Source organism: Macaca thibetana, chromosome 9 (genome assembly GCF_024542745.1).
Source record: "Macaca thibetana thibetana isolate TM-01 chromosome 9, ASM2454274v1, whole genome shotgun sequence".
NCBI lineage: Eukaryota > Metazoa > Chordata > Mammalia > Primates > Cercopithecidae > Macaca > Macaca thibetana.
In genome coordinates this window covers 88,804,470-88,829,704 of record NC_065586.1, presented here as the reverse complement: position 1 = coordinate 88,829,704, position 25,235 = coordinate 88,804,470, and the positions used below count along the sequence as shown (strand labels likewise).

The following is a 25,235-nucleotide window of genomic DNA, read 5'->3' as shown; positions in this document are numbered from 1 at the left end:
TTTTTTTGAGACTAGGTATTGCTCTGTTGCCCAGGCTGGAGTGCAGTGGTGCAATCACAGCTCACTGCAGCCTAGACTTCCTGGGCTCAAGTGATCCTCCCACCTTAACCTCCCAAGTAGCTGGGACTATAGATGTGTGCCACCACACCCGGCTGACTTTTTGTAATTTTTATAGAGACAGAGTTTCACCATGTTGCCCAGGCTGAAGTATTCAAATTTTAAAACAGATACTAAAACCTGTATGCCAGAAGACAATGGAGAAATGCAATGAAAGTCATCAGAGAAAAAGCTAATCAACCTATAATTATATAATCAGCCAAACTATCAATCAAGCATGAAGACAGAAGACATTTTCTAATATGCAAGGACTTAAATAGTATACTTTCCTTTTGTGGGAAAGTTATTAAAGTTACTGAAGTTTTATGGGAATTCAGCAAAACTGACTGGTAAAGTAATTAAAACAAAAACAAAAGCAAAAAAAACCAAGAAGCCTGGGATTCCAAGAAACAGCTCCTAACACAGGAGAGCAAGGAACGAAAGTCCCAGGGTAACAGCTATGCCCCAATTCTAGACAGCAACTGGTACAGGTTAGGGACAAATACCTCTTAAAAGAGGCCTCCTGGAAAGAAGACAATTTCACACAATGGAAGGAAAGGAAATCGGAACACTCAATATGATGAAGGTAAAATATTCACTTATCAAAAAGGAAAAAAATTATGTTTTAAATATTAAGCCAACTAAAATGTGTATAATTTCATTAAATAATGGAGTATAATTTTAAAAAATCTATTTGGTCATGATGCTAGAATTATTCTCCTTCAAGTGCCCAGAACTTGGATACTGGATCCAAAAATGAAAGGAAAATAAAAAAAATCCAAGCATACTATGCTTTGTGTAAAGGGAACAATATGAGCATAATCATAACAAACACCAGTACTGTTTACTGGTGTTTAGCTTGGAAAGCCAGCCTAGGAGAAAGGACAGATTTGATTGTGGTTGTCAAACAGAATGTACATACTAATACCCTGAATAAGATAAAAATAATAGTATAGCTATCAGAAGAGAACAGATGGAAGAACTGATGGAGCAAAGGAGAGGGAGGCTAACTCCTTTATTTCAAATAGAAGGGAATTAAGATACTGATTAAAGTAGAGAGAACCAGGAATAGAAGTACAGTATAACTATTTTATATAAACAAATAGGCTTGGCGCAGTGGCTCGTGCCTGTAATCCTATCACTTTGGGAGGCCAATGTGGGTGGATCACTTGACACCAGGAGTTCAAGATCAGCCTGGCCAAAACAGCGAAACCCCGTCTCTACTAAACATACAAAAATTAGTAGGGCGTGGTGGTTCATGCCTGTAATTCCAGCTACTCAGGAGGCTGGAGCTCAAGAATAACTTGAACCCAGAAGGAGGAAATTGCAGTGAGCCGAGATCCCTCACGCCAATACACTACAGCCTGGGCAACACAGGAGACTCTGTCTCAACAAAAAGAAGGAGAAGAAGAAGAAAGAAATAGAAGAAATTTAAAAATGTACCAACCAATAGTTTAAAAAAGGGGAAAGGAAAGGTTGCTACGTGTACTTTTGTACTTCACAGGATCACTAGATATTCCCTGTTTTTTATTAAGATAACCACCAGAAGAAATAAAACCAAATAGTGAAAAATAGCAGTCTAGAAGACTGGGAGTGGAAGTGGGGAAAGGGAAAGGAGAGGAGCTATTTTCCATTCCAAACTCTTTTGGACTACTTATCACACCATTTATGTGTATTAACTGGAATGAAAGCAAAACAGAACGACCTTTATTTTTAGCTTTATGAAATAAAATAGACATTAGCAAATTAATCCAGAGGCTAAATAATTTGTCTGCTTTCACAACTGCAGTTAATCGGAAGAATCAGGCCTAAAACTCAAATCTCAAAAATTTCAAGATAGTGCTGAATTCTCAGAAAGAATTCTTAAGGAGAGAATGATTTTAAAAGTTAGGTACTATCCATTTCTATCCAAATAATGTACCTTTATTTGTTCTGGAGCACATATTTGTTTCTCAATTAAAGAAAGCATATTATGTTCTAAAATCGTTAATGGAAACTAAAAATGCAAATTAAAAATTTAGTAACATCAGATACATTTAGTGGGAAAATAATTTACAAAGGATACTAAATTGGCACATCAGTAAAACACTACAGCCCAAAGCAAACAATTAAACCAAGGAAAAAAACTCTTCAAAGGAAATACCTGAAAAGAGAAACACCTTAAAAGGGACAGATGGATAAGTACATGCTGTTTAAATTGAGTAACACTTATACATTTCCCCATCTTGAAAGAAGTTCCTACTATAATATTTTTAAATCTTATTATTGAGCATATACTGTGCTTGATTTCTTGAGTTAATAAAAACTAAACAATTTTTCTCTGACAGTATGATTTTAAATGTTATGCTTTATTTAGTGGTGTGCTAGTAAATATGTAACAATGATTCTCTGGGGGAAAAGCCTTAATTTGTACCCTTTTATAAAAAGAATGGTCTAACCACTCCTACCATGGCTACCAATGTGATGCCACTGAAGGCACAGCTGGAAAGAAGTGTGCACAATTGGATCTTGGAATATATATTTCCCAACATGATCTTGAGGCCATTTACTATTAGTAGGAAGGCATTTCTAATCTCAGAGTAAAAGATATTCAGAGGAATAATCCTGTTAAAGATGTTTTTTTAATGGACAGCTTTTTAGGCATCTAATATCTGATGTGAGATTTTCTTGAAAAATATCCCAAATTACCACGTAATTAGAAAACCATATGCCAACAGTAAATTCGTATTATTACCAAAGATCATGTCTGTTTTTTTGTTTGTTTGTTTGTTTTGAGACAGAGTCTCGCTCTGTCACCCAGGCTGGAGTGCAGTGGTGTAATCTTGGCTCACTGCAACCTCTGCCTCCCAGGTTCAAGTGATTCTCCTGCCTCAGCCTCCTGAGTAGCTGGGATTATTGGCATGTGCCACCATGCCCAGCTAATTTTTATATTTTTAGTACAGACGGGGTTTCACCATGTTGGTCAGGCTGGTCTCGAACTCCTGATCTCGTGATCTGCCCAACTTGGCCTCCCAAAGTGTTGGGATTACAGGCGTGAGCCACCGTGCCCAGCCGATCATGTTTTTTTTAAAAATTGTCCATCACACCACTTCCATTAATGCAGAAAATCAAAAGTTAAGCATATTTGAAGGCAAAGGAAAAGATATCTTTCTGGGAATAAATGCTTTGATATTTAAAATTCAAACTAGAACCAGATGTATTTACTAATTTAATATCCCTAGAGTAGTAGCAAAATTAAGCAAAGAAGATTACATTATAGTTAAAGACAAAACAATGAAGAGTTTCCAGAAAGGAAGAAATACGAACAAAATGATCATTCCAGATCTTCTATTTACTTCTAACATAAAAGACAACCATTTGTTAGTATAAATATTTAGATAAATTGGGTACCTTTAGTGATGAACACATGTGAAGACATTTTAAAAACTCATTGTCATTTACATGGCTCCCCAATGGACGGTAAATCAATAAACTATCCTCATTAAAATGAATACACAATTAACATTTATAAAGGAAGAAAATGTTTGTTGTTATTTCCAGAAACAGACCAGTACTGGGTGGTTAGGCAGTAAGTTCACAGTAAAACGTTACTGAGTTGCATTTGGCAGTCATGAAGAACAACAAGATATGTCCAAGCTGCTCAACAACTTATTCTACTTATATTCATGTCAGTGGTGAATGAATGTTTAATGTTTTTTAAAATTCTTCTGGTTTAAATTTTCTAGCTAATATAAAATCTTGTTTAAAAAACAAAACTTGTTTATAAATTCACTTTAGAATAGTGTCATAAATGCATAGAAAAAGAGAACCTGAAGAATACTTGCCAAAATGTTAACAGTGATGATTTTTATTTTTATTTTGTAAGACAGAGTCTTGCTCTGTCGCCCAGGCTGGAGTGCAATGGCGCGATCTAGGCTCACTGCAACCTCTGCCTCCCAGCTTCAAGCAATTCTCCTGCCTCAGCCTCCCAAGTAGCTGGAATTACAGGTGCCCGCCACCATGCCCAGTTAAAACAATGATGATCTTTTAACAAGATAAAGGTGATTTTTGTCCCCTTCTCTATACTTGGCTATATTTTCTAATTGTCAGAAAAAAATTATTAGAAAGAAGAGAAACTTACACATTTAAAATATTGAAAATTGGCATGATTTCCAAGGGTACTAATTTAGAGATAAAATTGTACTTACATATTAATCAGACCTCATTGGCATTAGCTAGTATCTGACGGTTAGCAACTGTAAGCACTGCAACTCAAGCTATAATAATGATTCAAATATGCCTTACAATGTATGCCTTTCATAATAAAGAACATTTTCAAATGGCTGTATAATGCAAAGTCATAAGGATGAAACTTAGTATCAAGTTTAAAACACAGGCATAAATACAACAAGAAAAAAAGTAAAAAAAGTGTCATTACACAATGAAACTAATACTATAAAGGATTTTAAAATTGTAACAAGGGAAGAAAGGAGAATAAAAGACCAAACTAACATTTATTAACAGTACCCACTTTTTGCCAAGTACCCTACCAGACAACTTTTCTACATACTATTTTCATTCATTTTATGACAGTCCTATGGGAAAAATGGATTATGCTCATTTTGCAGAAGGGAAGAGGCTCAGAGAGATTGAGCAACTTGCCAGGATCCCATAGCAAGTAAATTACAAACCTAAAGTTCAAATATAAGTATTTCTAACTCTACAGCCCATCTCTGCACATTGTCAAGCACTCAGACCTCTAGAAATAATAAAAGATAAACATTCCTCACGGGAGTTTGCCCTTTTATTATTCTAATTGAAGATAATATATTTAGCAGAGAAGCTTAACATTTTGGGTAACGGGAAAATATTTGTTATTTCTATCAATACTATTTAGCTTGCTGTTAATTCCTGTAGCCAGAAGAGAGTTTGCCTTCTCAGCTAGAGCACAGAAAAATGCAGATGAATCGGTATTTTAATCTGGAGGCAAGGTGAGGGGAATTTTTTTTTTTTTTTTTTTTTTTTTTTTTGAGACAGGGTCTCCCTCTGCTGCCCAGGCTGGAGTGCAGTGGCATGATCTTGGCTCACTGAAGCCTCCGCCTCCTGGGCTCAAGCAGTCCTCCTGCCTTAGCCTCCCAATAGGCTAATCTTTTAATTTTTTGTAGAGACGAGGTTCACTATATTGCCCAGGCTGTTCTCCAACTCCTGGGCTCAAGAGACCTTCCTGCCTCGGCCTCCCAAAGTGTTGGGATTACCGATGTGAGTCACCACAGCCAGTAAGGGAAGTAATCAATTCTCTTACTCATCTAACCTTGGCAATAAGAGGTGTTTAAAGTGAACATTATTTGGGTTATTGTGGTTTTCCAAATCCTACAGGTTTCCACTGCTACCGCAGTCTGTGAAAATGACAGAGTACTTTCCCCAGACTCCATCAAAACCATCATTATCTATTAATCTGTACTGTTCTCGTGTCCCGTGAGCAGAGAACAAAATTTCATTGGATAGATCATAACTTTTCTGGAACAAATGGAACTTTTCACTGGGCAATGGTGGTCAGCAATTGCACATCATGACAATCTTTGACTAAGAAAACATTCAGATTAGCCAGGCATGGTGGCCCGCATCTGTAGTCCCAGATACTTGGGAGGCTGAGGCAGGAGAATCACTTGAACCTCAAGGTGGGGGCTGCAGTGAGCCAAGATTGCACCATTGCACTCCGGCCTGGGTGACAGAGCAAGACTTCACTGTAGGGGAGGGGAGTCCTTTTGGCAGGGGACTGACAGAAACTAAATACTCAGTGAAACTAAGGGTGGAGCTTTTAAGCTAAAAGTGTTCAATCTTAGGTAACTTTCAGGGTTAGGGGGTGAGAGAGTCACCTCTATCCCAGAAAATCTCCAAATTTTTGCACTATTGGCCAATATTTGCACTATTTGATAGAGTGGCCCTTAGTTTCTCAGCTTCCATTGACTCTAACATACTCCATTGTTCCTGAACACTACCAAAACCAAAGACAGGGCATGGGGCCCAAACCAGAACCACTACTTAACTCACGTCTGTAAGTAGGATGGCTTGTTCTGCTTAAGCAGACTGATTTGCGGTTAAATGTGATAAGCTTTGTCTGAAGCTTCTTTGAGGGATAAAGAAGTCCAGAATTGGCCCTTTACCCTATTTGGGTCCAAGAATAACCTTAAACCAAGAAATCATTTTCAACTTAAAACATTCAAATAAAAATGGTAGCTTAACGTAATGCCATACTTCATCTAGAAAAATAATAGATTTAATGCCTCTGCCTCTTCTCTTTGCTTAAAACAATCCAGTTGAATTTTTAATACAATTTCAGGATTTCAGAAAATATACAAAGCCACAATATAATGACTCTATTGATTCTAAAATTTATCATAGTCAATAATTTACTATTTTTGCTTGAAGATTATGCTTTTAGTTCATTCTTAAATAACAATATACTGTTTTTAGGACCATTTTTCTCTTTTTTTTTTTTGAGACAGGTCTCACTCTGTCACCCAAGCTGGAGCACAGTAGCATGATTACAGCATCCCAAGTAGCCAAGACTAAAGGTACACGCCACCATGCCCAGTTAATTTTTGTATTTTCTGTAGACATTGGGTTTCACCATGTTGCACAGACTAGTCTCGAACTCCCAGGCTCAAGCGGTCCTCCCATCTTGGCCTCCCAAAGTGCCGGGATTACAGGTGTGAGCCAATGCACCCAGTCCACTTTTCTTTTTTCTTAGATGTAAACTATTATTTTCTTTTTATATGGTTATGCCTTGTATTTATAGTTGAATTTATTGGTCTACATTGTATAAAACTTTATTTCCTTTATAGAGAAATCTATGTTAGATGACATAAAAGTCCAAAATGGCATATGAAGACTCAGTTAAAGTCATACAAAATGTTATAATAGATAGATGAGTGATCTAGTTAGATCAGGAGTCTATTTCTCTCAATGTCACCAGAATATGTCTTATGAAAAAGCAGGATTTCCTCTAGGATGTCAGCCTAGAAGGTGACCTTGGAAGGTGAGACATTTACCCCAAACATATCTAACATATAATATCTCTTAATCCTATTCCATTTATGTACAAAATTCCTACCCATCACCTCAAAGCAATACATGACACAGATATTAAAACATAAAACTGTGTGTGTGTGTGTGTGTGTGTCAGCAAGCTTGTGCATGTGTTTGTTCTTGGGGATTGCTTTTGGCTAGAAGCATGGAGATTTACACTGACAAGGTGAATTCAAATTAATTTAACAATTATTTAGTATAAACTATATAAAAACACTTCTATAAAAATTCATTGATATAAAAATTAACTGTATTTACAGATTGCCTTTTTCAGTTCAAAGATAGCATTTGGGAATACAGTATCATCCCTGGGTAAGCTTCTAAAATTCTCTGGCCTAGATCTATGATGACGATCTCTTTAAAATAGTCTTCCATTAATTTTTCTTAGCAACACCTTCCCTTAACTTCGCCAATTGGTTCTCTGAAGCAGTTTCTGATGGGGAAAGACTAAAGGATGAGGAAAATTACCTTTTCCCCCCACTAATTCCAAGCAGAGAGAGGGTGGCTGGGGGCAGCTGTGTAGGTTCCAGATTAACCCATTTAAGCCTAGCATTCCATTATTGGAACGCTAAGCTGGTGGAAGTTATTTATATCACACTGCTCAAAGTCATCTCCAAGGTCTGATTTTTCACACAAAATAATTTGCAACCTCCAGCATAAATGGGTTAAACACTTTATTCTTGTGTTCAGCTATATCATATCATAAGATTAAAAGGTTGATAAAATTTCTTCCTATATTTTTTGTATAAAACTATTGCATTCATGTTTTAACAGTTTTATTATTTCTGGATATACCTAACAAGAGTATGTTCATCCCACCATATCTTTAGTCTTTGCAGTCCTCATCTGAAGAATCCAACATTTCAGCTTCTTTATACCCTAATGTCCTTGCTGTATCTTTTTTTTTTTTAACGTTTCATCAACCAACTGTCCAAAATGTAGATGTGCTATGACTACATGCCAGGATAGAACAATGCTTCAGTTTTGCTTTTATTCTCTTGGCTCAAAAATAGCCAGTAATTTCTTGGTCCTTTCTAACTGGAAAAGTCATTAATTATGTTGACTCTACGAAAATTATTTCTATTAGAGATTATTTCTATTTAAGTCTGTATTGTCAGTTTCAGGGTTTTGCCTTGGCTTTGGTGGAAACAGAGTTACAGTTATTTTGGTTAAAAATAAAATAAATCAAAATTTCAAGCAATTTGGCTAAGTTATAATTCCTTGCAAATGGATTTATAATAATGGAAAAAGAAACATGCACTCCAGGAAGTTGGCTTAAGCAAGTAAACCTCAAACTAAATTCTAAAATATACTTTTTAGTAAGCAAACACAAAACAATTTTTGAAATTTTTTATACTTACAGGCAAATGAGTAAACACTTGAAAGATGCTTCTCAAAAAATTTATAAGGTCCATTAAATAACCACTAGCTCTTCCATCTGGCTCAGACATTGTCCAGTCATAATCAGCAAGCTGAACAAATTCATCAATTTTTTGATTCAGTTTGGTATATATTTCTCCTTCTGCTGCATGTCGAGCATCCTGACAAGGGACAAAATAACAACAAAAGATAAGAAACAGATAATAAAACAAGTGTTCTTACAATTCTAGATATTATTTTACATTTACCTTTGGTTAAATATTTTAGTCATTTATTCAAAGTCCAGGAAAACTGTTGTTGTTGTTGTTGTTGTTGTTTTCCGGCAGTACTCTATTTATTTGACTGGATATATCATCTTTTCTTAGTTCCTTTCCAATCTATCACCTTTTTTTGTCTTTATGTGATAGAATACTTTATGAGATATTAATTCCTGACTTGTTCTTACAACTCTAAGAGGACCCTTAGAAGAAACAGAAGTGGAAAAACAGAAGTTGCCAAGAACACAGAAGACCACCTCTTTCTAACCCCAATTCACTGAGAGCAATTCAGTTGGACTATCACAGAAGAAATGGAATATCTGCCAGTGCTTTGAGTTTAAGAACGGGTGGAGGCAGAAGAGAAAGAGATGGAGATAGTTAATTTCTCTGAGGAGAAATAAACAACAGGAGTGATGCCAGCAAAAATAGCAGAGGGAGGATCTCCAAACATTTTCTCATTCATAGAAGTAACCAGAAAACTTATCAAAAATTATAAAAATCAACCTTTTCAGAACTCTGAAAATTACCTCAAAACTTGCAGAAATACAGGCATCATTTATTCAAGAAAAACAGCTGAATATTGGTAGAAAAATTAGCTTTGTAGCATTTTAATAAGCCCTATTTCCATTATTCTTCCTCTGTTCCAGCTCTACAGTACTCTCGAAAGACAACATTCTAAAACTCTGGTGGAAACCTAGAGCTTGCCAGCCATCAAAGCAGACAGAACAGAACTGCAGAACCTTCAAAGCCACATTCTCAGAGAATTATCATTATTTGACCTATCTGGTGGTTCCCTGGAAGACTCCATACCTGTTTACAGGGATGTCTTTATTTGACCTGAATCAGGACTGCCTAGTACAAAAAGCCTTTTCCCCAGGGGGCAGTTATCAAAAACAGTAAGAGGCAATAAGTTTAACATGGAGGATGCCTGAGATGGTAGGTAACAGCTGGGACAAACAATAGGTCAACCAAAGGGCTTAAAAGGAAAAATTGGGAAATAAAATGTCCACAGATGACTTTGAAAACCTCTACCAGATTCCTGGGAATCTAAAAGGCCACATACATAAATAGGGCTGTGTACACACTTGGGAAAGACCTAAGAAGGCTCTAAGCTCTCATTTATGGCTGACCTTGAAGCTCTGTGCAAGACAGAAATAATACAAGGTAGTGACAGGAGAAAAGGAAATTCTAGGCAGCAGTTTTATGTGATTAGCCAAAGGAAACTGTTGAAATAGCTGCAGAAGCTATGGGCTGATAAGACCCCGAAAAGCAGGGTGTAAACCATGCTAAGACTGACTAGACTCAACATGGTGCTAGATTTAACCTGTTTCACCCAGGACTCAATGTACACTCATAACATACTCAATCACATACCCACCAGTGCCATGACAGTTTTAGGAACACTCATATTTGATGTAAAAATGGGTGGCACCACAATTCCAAAAAAAATTCCATCTTTTTCCGGGAATCATCATGAATATTTCATCCCTTGGTTAAAGAAACTCATAAAGGTAGCAGCCCCACTACCGCTTGCATATGACTCTCTCTCTCTCTCAAGTGTGCCTGCACTCCCCTTTGTTGAATGTGTATTTTGTTTTGCAATTAAGTCTCCATACTTTCACTATTTTCTGATTCATCCTTGAATTCCTTCTCACAACAGTGTCAAGAGCCTGGACACTGGCTGGGATTGAGGTCCCAGCAGCATTTGGGGACCTCCCCCAGCCCACTGGTATCATGTGCAAGCAGGAAGCAAAAGCCAAAGCAGAATTATTAACTTCCTATCTCAGTGTTTAAGACATACCCCAACATGCACACAGAGCCCTTTGGCAAAGACTAGGGGACTCACAGGTTCCAGGCTTTTAAGCAAATCTGTATCCAATCACTAGCTGACCACTAAGCTAACCAAGCAAAGACTTCAATGGCCTCATATGACAAAGAACACAGACTTACAGACTTAATTCAGAAAGGTCACAAAACAAACAACAAATGGGAGAAACAACAAACCCTTGGGAGAGGAGAGAACTTCCAAAGTTGCCATCTTATATTATTTTAAATGTCCAGTTATCAACAAAAAATGACAAGTTAACGCAAAGAAACAAAATATGACCCATACACAGGAAAAAAAGCAACCAACAGAAACTGTGAGGCAGTTCAGATGTTGAACTTATAGGACAAAAATTTAAGAACAAAAGGAAACCATATCTAAAGAACTAAAAGAAAATTATGGGAATACATCAACAAATGGGGAATATAAATATAAATTATTAAAAAGTACAATAAGTGACGCCTGTAATCCCAGCACTTTGGGAGACCGAGGCAGGCGGATTACCTGAGGTCGAGATTTCGAGACCAGCCTAGCCAACATGGTGAAACCCCATCTCTACTAAAAATACAAAAAATTAGCCAGACGTGGCAGTGGGTGCCTGTAATCCCAGCTACTCGGGAGGCTGAGGCAGAAGAATCACTTGAACCTGGGAGGCGGAGGTTACAGTGAGCCAAGATGGTGCCACTGCACTGCAGCCTGGGTGACAGAGTGAGACTTCATCTCAAAAAAAGAAAAAAAAAAAGTACAATAAGTGAAGTGAAAAAAAAAAATCACTAGGCCAGGCACAGTGGCTCACACCTGTAATCCCAGCACTTTGGGAGGCTGAGGCGGGTGGATCATGAGGTCAGGAGATGGAGACCATTCTGGCTAACACGGTGAAACCCCATCTCTACTAAAAATACAAAAAAATTAGCCAGGTGTGCGCCTGTAGTCCCAGCTACTCGGGAGGCTGAGGCAGGAGAATGGCGTGAACCCAGGAGGTGGAGCTTGCAGTGAGACGAGATTGCGCCACTTCACTCCGCCTGGGCAATAGAGCTAGACTCCATCTCAAAAAAAAAAAAAAAAAGAAAAAAGAAAAAAAAATCGCTAAAGGAGTTCAACAGCAGATTTGAGCAGGCAGAAAAAACAGAAGACTTGATCCACAATATAAATCAACTGGATCTAACAGACATCTACTGAACGCTCCACTCAACAAGAGCAGACCACACATTATTCTGAGGTGTATAATCAAAATGCACCATTTCCACATTTTAACACTTCTTTGGCTTCCTCTCCAATTTTCACACTAACCACTTACTACTCACTGCCATGGTGGGCTGGGGAAAACCAACTATTGACAGACATCTTTCTATCTGCATGCCTGGTTTCACAGTAGGATTAGAATAAGAATTCCAAGATTATTTCTTCTCTCCCCATTCAGTGGTCCAACACAAAGCTGACATTAAGGAGAGGCATTGAGTTCAACACAGCCTCCCCTCAAATACAGAAAAAAGTTAAAATAAACATTACTTTAGATAAAACAGATATTTAAGTTAATGTTAATGATAATGAATTGAAATTTTAATGAAGCACTATTAAATATGGTAGTAACAAGATGAGCTCTGACTCAAAATAGTTACTTATACAGTCATCCTCTGGTAAGAGACCGGCTCCAGGATCTCCCTCGGATACCAAAATCTGCAGATGCTGAAGTCCTTTATATAAAATGGTGTGGTATTTGCATATAATCTACATACATCCTCCTGTATACTTTAAATAATCTCTTGATTACTTATAACACCTAATACAATGTAAATGCTATGTAAATAGTTGTCACACTGTATTGTTTAGGGTATAATGACAAGAAAAAGAAGTCTGTACATGTTCAGTACAGATGCACCACGCATCTTTTCTTCCAAATATTTTTGATCCATGATAGGCTGAATCCAAGAGGTGGAACCCATGGATATGAAAAGAAGGCAGGAAGGGTGTGTCTGTTTTCATTCACTGATGTATCCCTAGCACTGAGAACAGTGCTTGGCACATAGTAAGCAGTAGATGAGCACTTGTTAAATGAATAAAGGAAATCACCCCTGTCTTGAAAAAAGTTTATAATCTAGTTGAGGATAGAAAATCCAGATAAGGATAGAAAATACAATAATCGCCCACACGCAGTGGCTCACACCTGTAATCCCAACTCTTTGGGAGGCTGAGGCGAGTGGATCACCTGATGTCAGAAGTTCGAGACCAGCCTGGCCAACATAGTGAAACCCCGTCTCTACTAAAAATACAAAAATTAGCCAGGCTTGGTGGTGCACACCTATAATCCCAGCTACTCAGAAGGCTGAGGCATGAGAATTGCTTGAACCCGGGAGGCAGAGGTTGCAGTGAGCTGAGATCGCACCACTGCACTCCAGCCTGGGCAATAGAGTGAGACTCCATCTCAAAAAAATAAATAAATAAAAATAAAAGAATGAAAATACAATAATCATAGAATGAATAAATATTCACAAATTAATACTAACTACATGTATAGTAAAAGTATGCCAAATAAGAAGAGATCATGTTGGCTAGAAAGAGGGTTTCATGGAGGAAAAGCAACATGGTGATATGGAAAAATAGGAATCTAGAAGAAGTATTTATGTGGTGGCTGTTCCAGTTACTATTTTTGACTTAGTGGCTTAAAATAACAAACATTTTGTTATACTCACAGGTTCTATGGGTCAGGAAATAGTGGAGATGACTTTGTACTACAGTATCTGTGACCTCAGCTGGAAAAGACTTGAAGACCGGCAATAAGACTCAACAGCTGGGGATTAGAATCATCTGGAGGCTTCCTCACTCTTATGTCTGGTACCAGGGATGGGTAGCCTTTCCATGTTGCTTGGCTACCTCAAAGCCAAGCACTTTAGTGTCTCCTCAAAGCACTCAAGTGGCTAAAGAGTAATTGGGCTTCTTACATGGCAGCACAGGGCTCCAAGTATGTGTGTTCCATGCTTGGAATAAAGGCAATAACACATTGCCTTTTATGTCCTTGCCTCAGAAGTCTAAAGTCTCAAATGATTTTTACTGTACTCTCTTGGTCAAAGCTGTCACAAGTCTGCCCAGATCAAGATAAGGGGATACAGATCCCCACTTCTCAATAAGAGAAGTGTCAAGGAATTTGTAGCCATTTAAAAAATCACCATTCCTGCTAATAATGAATAATGAAGAAATGGCTCATAAAGAAGATGGGTTAGTACTTCCATTTACTTAACAGAAAAAAACAAAAGCGGTTTGGGGAAATGGGAAGGCATCTGATTCCCACTATTTCACTTATCTTTACATCTCAAGCAAATTAACTTAATGTCTTACCTATGAAATGAGAATCATCCCCATCTCACAGGGCTGTTTTGAGCATTACACAAGCTTCTATAATTAATACAAAGTACCTAACAGTACTTGGCACCCAGAAGGGGCTAAAACAAATCAGTTTTCCTACACTTACTTGTGTTTTATACCTAGTAATGCTCAATAAATGTCTTACTAAAAGAACTGTATGGAGACTATTAATATATCAGAATTCCAAGCCTTCCAAATTGCCCAAGTTGGCTTAACTTAGTGTAGTTATTTTTATGTAAGAGAGCAAAAATTGGGTATTGAACATTAACAGGATTTTTTTAATGTAAAACTTGGCTGGGCACAGTGGTTCATGCCTATAATTCCAGCAGTTTGGGAGGCTGAAGCAGGAGGATCACTTGAGGTCAGGAGTTAAAGAACTGCCTGGGCAACATAGTGAGACTCTGTCTCTACCAAAAAATAAAAAACTTAGCTGGTCATGGTGGCTTGTGCCTATAGTCCTAACTACTCAGGAGACTGAGGTGGGAGGATCGCTTGAGCCCAGGAGTTTGAAGCTGCAGTGAGCTATGATTGCGTCACTGCACTCCAGCCTGGGTGACAGAGCAAGACCTTGTCTTTAGAAAAAAAAAAAAAAAGTGAAACACTAACCAGTGGAAAGGGGTGTCATATTTAATATGTATAATTCATGGCAGTAACACCTACTTCTCTTTAACTTCTTTAACATTAGGGGCAGGTACCTAAGATGGTAAATGCTTATGACCTACAGAACTACAACATAACATACCTTAATGACATCATTTGTAAGTCAATTTTCTCAAAGCAATATAAAAATATTTATTTAGCATTTTGCATTTTGCCCCAGTGTTCATAATCAGTTCCCTCATTCATGTCTCACTACTTTTACTGAATCTAAGCAGATGAATATAGGTCACTACACAACTGAAGACAGGCAGTAATTCCAGAAGGCAGCTGGAAAAGAGAACCCTCAACCTCAGAACTATGTACAATCATCTCATAAATACTCAACCTGCTTCCCTTCTATCACCGGGCAAAGAAAATTGAGAATCTGATTGCTTCTATCTTCCGCTGCATTTTCTATCTGCACTCAGACCGCTACTTATTATTTCTTTTGCTTTATTGGGATGCCTCTAATATAGGCAGGAAGAGAAGGAGATGCATAACAAGATTTTAAAAGCCAGTTTCAAGAAGCTCCCCTCCTCCAAACTTATAGAGCTAAAGTACTTGGTTAAACTTTAGATTGATATAAAACTGGCTATTTCATTAAAAGCCAAATTTAAATCCAGCTTTAATTTTTTTTTTACTTTATAGAACTTTATTAAAATAAAAAAAAGATGCTAGTTCACATTTTCCTAGATTTAAAAAGCAATATGGGACAATTGAAATATTAACCAAAAGTTGACGGGGTGGTAGAGACCAAATATCTAGAAATTTTTAAGTCATGAGGGAAAAAACACTATTTTTATCTGAAAGAAGAAAATTTAAAATGACAAAACCATTCACACCATCACGTGAAATAATTATAATTACATGCTTTCTAGACCATGTTTAGTGAACAAGTGGTTCAGAAAACACTACTTTCTAAAAGAAACTAAGCCAAAATAAAAGGGAAAACATAAAAATTGATGTATTGCTTTTTGGTATTGTCACTAGAACTTTGTTGATAAGTCTATGTTTCTGAGGTGACACCATGAGCAGGTTCCACTTTTCCCATAAAATATCTAAGTTAAAATAACCTTTTCTCAAGATGTTAAAAAACTTTCGGGGAAGGGTACCTAATATTTTTTAAAGTTTATTAATGCTTTCCACGGGCTATAATAGGAAGCAAATAAATCTATGTCAGGGAATCACTGGCTGTACTGTGTCAAAGAAAAATTTCAGACAGTACTCCCGAGCAGGAATACGATTAAAGTCAACACTTGAAAGGATTTTTCTAAGGACTAAGAATTCTGCTTATTTTATAATTCAGACAAATATAATCATTAGAAAACATGTGTCTGATCTTTATAGCTGCATGAACTGACTCACCACATTTTCTTTTTAAAGAAATGGGAGCAAGGATAGAAAGAAGAGATAGAAAAGGCTTTCAATGCAACTTTTCCTGTAGTTATACGTAGGAATACACTGAATTATTTGGTAAGATATTCCTAAGAGATGATTACTAATGATTACTAGCGATTTAGTGATTGCTAAGGAAATTAGTTAGAACTTCTTGGGGAGTTCTACAGTTGAACCCAGAATAGTCTCAATCCTTATGACCTTACCAGAAGCATTATCAACTCTTGACATTCTAAGAAGTCAGTCAGCATATCAGCTAACTCTTAAATAAAATGTAAAGATTCAGTTTATAAACAAAGTAATTAATTCGTCCTTTGTTAAGGAAATAGTGCCCTCTGGAGGCAGAAATGTATCTAGCATAATTTTAGAACTTTAAAAAAAATTTTCAATGTGTAAGAATTAAATATACCATGAGTGGTTCCCAACCATAGGTGTGCAACAGAACCCACCTGAGGAACTTTTTAAAACATACACATGCACAAATTCCACCTAGACCTCCTGGAGCATAAACATGTATGTTCTGAATAAAAGCTAAGTAGTAATAGCTAAAGATTTTAGTAAACATCTACGATTTACTGTACATCTTCCATTCCCCCTCTTGGAATAATTTCCAAATAAGTTTTGGAAAATCGCTCTGCCCCCATTCACAGCTATTTCATTTGGGTAAGACTGAACCTACATCTAGCTCCAAGGATGGGTCTTGCTAAATTTAAGTCAATTACCAGTCCCATCCTCTTACAAAAAAATTATATAGCAGCTAGTAGAGGGAGACAGTTTCTGTTCCTTTAGATGACAGGACACGACAATGTGAGGTTTGGGACTGTGACCAGGCAGTCATTTTGCTACCAGACTGACAGAGCCTAGAGCTGCTGGGAACTGCTGGGCCACTATAAGTAGTCTGATGATAAGGCCAAAATTGCATGAAGCAGAGTTAAAAGACGGAGAGACGCTGGGTCCATGGTGACATCTACTGAGCAGTAGTGCCCTATCTTTGGACATCTCAGTGTCACTGGCCAATAATTTTTTCTTTATTATTTAGGAAAGTTTGAGTTGGTTTTTCCATCAGTTCTTGTCAATCTTCCGTTAATAACCTTGATTAATACAACTATCTTAATAGAAACATTTATTCAATATTTAAGAAAAAAGTTACATTTAATTTTGCTCATTTAGAGCAAGGGGAATATATCTATACTTTTATGGGCCTCAACTATGTAGGCAAGAGATAAAAAGTTAGAGCTATCACCATAAAGGTGTCTTCCCTAGTTAACTTCTTCCTGCTCTAATAAACAAAATTCCAATAATCCATTATCTTGACCTAAAAATTTCTAATGTTAGTTACACTGCATATAGCATCCAACTCATTATCCAATGTCACTACTAATGCAGAAGGGAAAAAGCAAATAAGACTAACCAATGTAATTTATTAATAGTATTTAGTTATGATGAAGGAAAAGGTATAATAAAATGGGCAGAGAAGTCAATTAATAAATTAAAAATTTTAAATATATATATAATTTCCATTATTTATTTTAGATGTCAATGTGGCAATAAAAAGAAGTTGTTTTATTTTTTATATTCTTGTTTTATTATTTATTTTCTTTACATTTAGTACTTTAAATCAACCAAAAAAAAAGAGGGATTTGCTTGCTACACTTCTCATTAAATTAGCAAAAAGCACTAATTCACCTGGCTACTATTCATCAGGATTTTTTATTATATGGTATTACTGTGATTTTTTTTAAAAAAAAATAGTATTAGGCTTTAGGATATGTATTGTGCCTTATACACATGCAAATCATGCAAATCACAGATTGCCATTTGATCAATACTCTGGGTAAAACAAAGCTCAAGATCTGCTCCATAATGAACTAAGAAATCAAAAGTTAAAAGCCATGAAAAGCTTGTATCAATTACAAGAACTGAAGTATCATAAAGTTCTAGAAATCTCTCTAAAAGATTATCTTACTGGGTACAGTGGCTCTCGCCTATAATTCCAACACTTTGGGAGGCTGAGGCAGGAGGATCACTTAAGCCCAGGAGTTTGAGACTAACAGGGGCAACATGGTGAGACTCTATCTCTACAAAAAATAAATTTTAAAAAATTGGCCAGGTAAGATGGTGCGCACCTGTAATCCCAGCTACTCAGGAGGCTGAAGTGGGAAGATCACTTGAGCCCAGGAGATCAAGGCTGCAGTGAACCATGATTTAAAAAAAAAAAAAAAAAAAAAAAAAAAATTGCTCTTTGTAAAAAGAAATACAGTCATCATGAACTATAAGTCAGAGATTAATAATATCATAGTTCTAAAGTAGGCAGATCATAAATAGTATACTAAATGTTCTATTACAAAGGTAGGTTACTGTAAGAGTTATGTTAATTATACCAAAAACAATTTTCAGAGGGAAATCCAAAGTACTTCTTAGAGAGTTAGATAATGCAAGGTGAAGTATCAGGTAAAGCTATGGCCCAGACACAGCTGAAGATCGAAATTTAAGTGGAGGAAACTGACACTAACTGCTTCTGGAAGAAATTACATTTTCCCCCAGAATATACATTCAAAACACATGTAAACCAAACATTATTTTAAAACAAAAATAAGCATCCTTATTAACATAAGATGAATAAATATGATTTTATATTCATCTTCTGGGTCATTGTCTGAATGTCTGAATATAACTTCAGCTTTCCGCCTTCTGTGCATTGGTTTATACCAATTCTTCCTTCTCCTCATCTCTGCTGATTAAAATCTTACCCATACTCCAAACTGATACAAATACTTAAATGCCTTCAGGGTCCAGGCAGGTAACAAGAATGAGTATGGCAGGCAGGGTATTTACAGTAGGCAGGATCATTATAGAGTTTAAGTCTCATCTAAGGGTATGCAAATTCAAAACATTTAGAAAAACCACAAAACCAAATCAAACATGTCTACAGGACCAAATTCATCCGCTATTACACACTGTTGTTATTTGTTTGTAGTTATCTGCTTTTCTAGATTAAAAGAATCCTAGTGGTCAAGAACCATTCCACATCTTCCCCTCAGCAATCAGCACAGTACCACAGAAATACATTTTGGGGCCTGACAGTGGCTCACACTTGTAATCCCAGCACTTTGGGAGGCTGAAGCAAGAGGATTGCTTGAGTCCAGAGTTCGAGACCAGCCTGGGCAATACAGTGAGATCCGGTCTCTACAAAACATTTTTTTTTAAATCAGCCAGGGTGGTAGCATGGGCCTGTAGTCCTAGCTATTTGGGAGGCTGAGGTGGGAGGATTGCTTAAGCCCAGGAAGTCGAGGCTGTAGTGAGCCATGGTCAAGTCACTGCACTCCAACCTGGATGACAGAGTGGGACCCTGTCTCCAAAAAAAAAAAAAAAGAAAACCCATATATATATATATATGTCTTTTTTAACATTTTTACATTACATTATATATACATTTTTGCTCAATAAACATCATTTAACATACACCCCCAAGTGAAAAATGACACTCAGTTTAGACAGAACCATCTAAGGAATGACTGCTTTATTTACAGGACTATCTTTTGGGACACAATTAAAGCCTTACTTTAGACAAGACAAAATATTTCATTTCTTGTTCTTTATCAAAGTAGCCTAGCCTAGAATAACCTAAATCTCTCATAGAGCCACCTGCTAATTACCTCACTTGTAGAAGGATATATGGGTTTTGAGCTATACTCAGTGTCTGGAATAATTCAAAATCCAGTCTTTGGATTATCTGAGATTGTCACAGGTCACTATAAACTAAATACTTCTCTAATTCTCCAATTACCTAAGTTATCTTCTTTTCCTTTTTAAAAAGTGGGTGCTACATGTTTACCTTTCTATTTTTCAGGGGCTTTTGTACCTCAAAAGTGTTCACAAATAATGACTAATGGCCTTGTGGTAGCATCTGCCACTCCTTAAGTGGTTGTTTGTCATCAGGTTTGCAAATCATCTGATATAAATAGCTTTTTAAAGTAGTCCTCAACCATTTCTCTCCATACTCTATTTCTGCTTTCCATGATCTTTGTAAGTGGCATTTGCTATAATTAAGTGATTACTGATGATATTTAAAAAAAACCAGAAAGCTGAGCACTCTTATCTATGAGGATTGAGGTCTCTACATTTTGTTGATCCTCCTCTTTTGTTTACAGAACTGAAAAAATGTTTTTATTTTTCCTGTTACCTTTCATGTTTTTGGCAAAGTAGCATGTCCCTTATTTACTTTTCTATTCTATTTACGAAGGAATCTAATTACTCATTCTATTCCATATATATTTGTTATTCAATCTGCTTTTGCTTTTGGTTGTTTTCTAACTTACATTTTAGGATTTTATATCATTCAAATGTATTAAATCAGCTGTAAGCATAAAACTGCTTTATATGGTCCTCTGTAATGGGGGAAGACCAGAAAAGAAGAAGTTGGTGGTAAAGGATGACAAAAGAAATAAATGTCATATACACTGCCTTTTTAAAATGGCAATCAAATTGCATACACAATACAAGGAATTTTACAAAGGAACACTCCATCAATAAAAAAGCATATAAGTAATCAGAAGCTGACATGCAATTAATCAGTCAAGGCGTAATTTTGCAAGTGCCTTCACAAAGCAATAAATCAACTTTACATGTATAAAACAGTATAACATTTTAATTAAAATGAAAAATTTTTAAACTGCCAATAATACCTCATTAGTTCTAAATGTTTATGCCAGTTTCTGAATTTGTATATTCACAACTAAAAATTAAATAAACGTAAATTATCTTTTACTCATACGGTAATATCTCAGAAAGAGGTCACGTATCCAGTCAATAACCAGTAAGAAAGCAAAAGAAAGGTTTCTAAATAGCCAAAAGTGATACAGTTCACACACAAATAAATAAGGTGTAATAAATTCTATCGTGGAATACCATATTGAATTCAAAATAAATAAACTACAGCTACATACAACACCACAAATGAAATACCCCAAGTCATGCTGAGTAAAAGAAGTCAGACACACAAAAAGAAGCACTCTGTGTGATTTCATTTAAATAGAACTCAGAAACAGGCAAAACTACTCTGTGCCGTTAAAAGTCAGTACTGAGAGGAAAAGAGATAGTGACAAAGGAGAGGAATGAGGAAGGCTTCTACAGTGCTAGTAATGCTTTATTTCTTCATCTCATAGTTACAAGTGTGTTCACCTTTCTTTCGCAATTTAAACAGACTATTTTTTAGAGTAGTTTTAGGTTAACAGCAAAACTGAACAGAAACTACAGAGATTTACTACATACCCCACAAATTCCAAAGTCCACAGTGTACACTGGATTCACTCATAGTGTTTTACATTCTATGGGTTTTGATGCATGTATACACAATTATATACTTCTAGAGCAATAGTTTCACTGCCCTAAACATCCTCTGAGCTTCACTTATTTACCCCTCCACCACTCCCTCACCCCTGGCTACCATTAATTTTTTTATTGTCTCCATAGCTTTCTCTTTTCCAGAATGTCACATAGTTGCAATCATACAATATGTAGCCTTTTCAGATTGGCTCCTTTCACTTAATAATATGCATTTAAGTTTCATCCATATCAACGGCTAGATAGCTCATTTCCTTTTAGTACTTAATAATATTCCATTGTCCAGATATACCAGGGTTTATTTATACATTCACCTACTGAAGGACATTTTGGTTGCTTCCAAGTTTGGGCAATTATGAATAAAGCTGCTATAAACATCCATGTGTAAGTTTTTGGGTAAACCTAAGTTTTCAACTCCTTGGAATAAATACCAAGAAGCACAATTGCTGCATCATATGGTAAGACTGTGTTTCACTTTATAAGAAGCTGCCAAACGGTCTTCCAAGGAGGCTGTAGCATTTTGCATTCCCACCAGCAATGAGTAAGAGCTTCTGTTGCTCCACATCTTTGTCAGCTTTTGATGCTGTCATTGTTCTGAATTTTGGCCACTCTAATAGGTGTGTAGTGCTATCTCACTGTTGTATTAATTTGCATTTCCCTTACGATATATATATGGAACATCATTTCATATGCTTATCTGCATCTCTATCTTCTTTGCTGAGGTATATGTTAAGATCTTTGGCCCATTTTAAAATCAATAGTTCATTTTCTTCTTGTTGAGTTTTAAGAGTTATTTGCATATTTCAGACAAGAGTCCTTTACCAGATAAGTCTTTTGCAAATATTTTCTCCCAATTTTGTGGCTTGTCTTCTCATTCTGTTGACACGATCTTTCATAGAATAGAAGTCTAAATTTTTAATGAAGTTCAGCTTATCAATGATTTCTATCATGGATTGTTCCTTTGGGGAACAATCAAGACTAAAAAGTCATTGCCCCACCCAAGGTCATCTAGATTTTCTCCTATGTTATCTTCTAGGGGTTTTATCAATTTGCATTTTACATATAGATCTGTGAAACATTTTGAGTCAGTTTTTGTGAAGGGTATAAGGTCTGGTCTAGATTCATTTTTCTGCATGTGGATGTCCAGTTGTTCCAGCACTATTTGCTGAAAAAACTATCTTTGCTACATTTTATTACCTTTGCTCCTTTGTCAAAATTCAGTTGACTATATTTATGTGGGTCTATTTCTGGGGTCTTTAATCTGTTCCATTAATCTATTTGTCTGTTGTTTGTCCAATACCACATCTTATTTATTACTACAACTTTGTTTTGTTTTGTTTTGTTTTTGAGACGGAGTTTCACTCTGTCGCCAGGCTGGAGTGCAGTGGTACGATCTCGGCTCACTGCAACGTCTGCCTCCCAGGTTCAAGCGATTCTCCTGCGTCGGCCTCCCGAGTAGCTGGGATTACATGTGCACACCACCACACCCAGCTAATTTTTGTATTTTTAGTAGAGACAGGGTTACACCATGTTGGCCAGGATGGTCTTGATCTCTTGACCTCATGATCTGCCCACCTCGGCCTCCCAAAGTGCTGGGATTACAGGTGTTAGCCACGGCACCCGGCCTCATTACTACAGCTGTATAGAAAGTCTTGAAGATGGGTAGTATCAGTCCTCCAACTTTGTTCTTCTTCAATACTCTGTTGGTTCTTCTGGGTCTTCTGTCTCCATATAAAGTTAAAGATCACTTTGTCAACATCCACAGAAAAACTTGCTGGGATATTAACAGGGAATATATTAAATCTGTAGATCAAGTTGGGGAGAACTGACATGTACCATGTCCTTGCTCCATAGGAAGAGAATTTCAAGCCCTTAAAGACAATTTACTACTGTCACTTCAGCCACAATCCTGAAAAGCTTCGCTACATAGTTATTAGCAGACAAAAAGAAAAAAAAAAGCAAGTTAGAAAAAGAATCAGAAGGGCATTTCTTCTAGGCATTGACAGTTGCAATTACTGCCAGGACTCAAAAGAAAAGTCTTCAGAGTAGCAGGCTGGAAGAGCTCCTTGGAGTCAAGTTAAAGATCCCTGACGCCAAAGAGAAACAACTGGACTATTTCTCTACCACACAAGTTAGAAAGGGGATGGTATTTCCGCTTTTTTCATCTATATTGATGCAAATTTTTCCAGTTAGGAGAAGTCTTATATTAGCTTTAAGTAGCTCTCTATTTGGGTCTGAGTTACTTTCAAAAAGCTGAGGTACTGCTTGAGGGTAGGAACTACTTAATGAACTTCTTTTATGTCACTTACAGAGTTAGCAAACAAGTTAACAAAACTGTCTATACACTATTTCATAACCTAAATATATATGACACAAGATCAGGCAGTTTGTGTGTGCATATGTAGTTTTTGGAAGGGAAGCAAATGGAGGTATAGGTATCATTAAGTGCTTGTTTCCAGAATCATTAAGCAATCAAATAGAAATATGTTTTCTAGGGTCACTGAACTGAAAAAAAAATCAGGCTAATAGGCTAAATAATCCAATCAAATGTCTACAGTCAAGACTGTACTTCAATCGTTTCTGTGAAAGAGGCAACAGACTATTCACTGTGAATGGAAATTCCCCAGTGCCCCTCAGTAATTCACTTTAATATTGATTTAACAATCCTCCCTGTTGAAGTACTTCCCCTTATCACATTTTGAGACAAATTCCTCTTGAAACAGACCAAAAGATAGAACTGAAAAATACTTGACCTTCAAATATTAAGATGAAAACAGCTCTTGCTCACATATTAGAAAACAGAAAAGCATTTACTGAGTTCTGTGTGAAAACAAAACGAACAAATAAACAACAAAAAACAAAGATGCTTCGCTATTTACAGAGCAGAACTTGATTTCCAAGGAAATCCACCAAGGAGTATGCAATGACAGTTGTGGTTTCAACTCTGGAATGATGAACCAGAGCTAACATTTCTAAACATTCTTTCCCAACAGGCAGATTTTGAGAAATACAGTTCCAAGATCCCCTAATCTAAGAGCATTGTGTTCCAGTATCTTTGGTTCTTTGGCTTATAATCGATAAGAAAATTACTCTAAGATCCCTAGAAACACAAGATGCTAAAGTAATTCATGTTTTAATCAGAGAGTACTGGGTAAGCATATTAAATGTAATGTTAACAGTTAAATATGCCTACCATTCTAAGCCTGAGAAATCCCTTCTTGACAGAGTATGAGTAACACATGGATGTAAGGACAGAAAGAACAATGAAGAGAAAGTAGAGGCATTATGTAAAATCTAACATAAAAGCTAAGAATCAATTTGTCCTTGGATAAGTAAGTGACTAAAAACTTGTGGCGTCTCCTCCTATATTATCACACTTACCATACCACATTGTTAAGTGTCTTTTATTTTTTTCCTCCTCTGAGCTTCTTGAGGGCAGGGATACATTTTTGTATTCTCAGAGTCTAAACAGAGTGCTCAGAGCATGATTTATATACAGTGAATGGTTCTGTGCTAAGTGTCTTCTTTACTCCTCATAATGATCACATGAAGTAAGTACTGTACTGTTACTCTAATTTTATAGATAAAGAAACTTGGAATCACATTAAAGAACTTGCCCAAGACCACAGAGCAATCTAACTTCAGAGTATATGAATTTAATCACTGTACTATATTATCTGAATAAATGAATGCCTGCTTTTTTAGGCTTCTAAGTTTTAATAACTAATTTTGTTAAGTCTGCTGATTCAGATATCATTCTGCATTTGTGTCTTATGTATTGAAATGACTACATTAGCTCAAGAGGCACCAGAGGAGCATAATATTTGGGGGCCAAGCAGATAATTCTAGCATTCCAGGGTTGTTTGTGGACT

General features: G+C 36.5%; 1 protein-coding gene across 8 annotated transcripts in view; it reads right to left on the bottom strand.

The window, feature by feature from the left end:
- The window catches only part of EXOC6 (exocyst complex component 6), a 213,587-nt gene that overhangs the window by 78,005 nt on the left and 110,347 nt on the right, over nt 1-25,235 (bottom strand). For all 8 annotated transcript variants that reach the window (XM_050802774.1, XM_050802781.1, XM_050802773.1 and 5 more), the window contains one exon: nt 8,526-8,705. In XM_050802774.1, the coding sequence (XP_050658731.1) occupies nt 8,526-8,705 (180 nt within the window). The remainder of the gene's footprint in view (nt 1-8,525; nt 8,706-25,235) is intronic.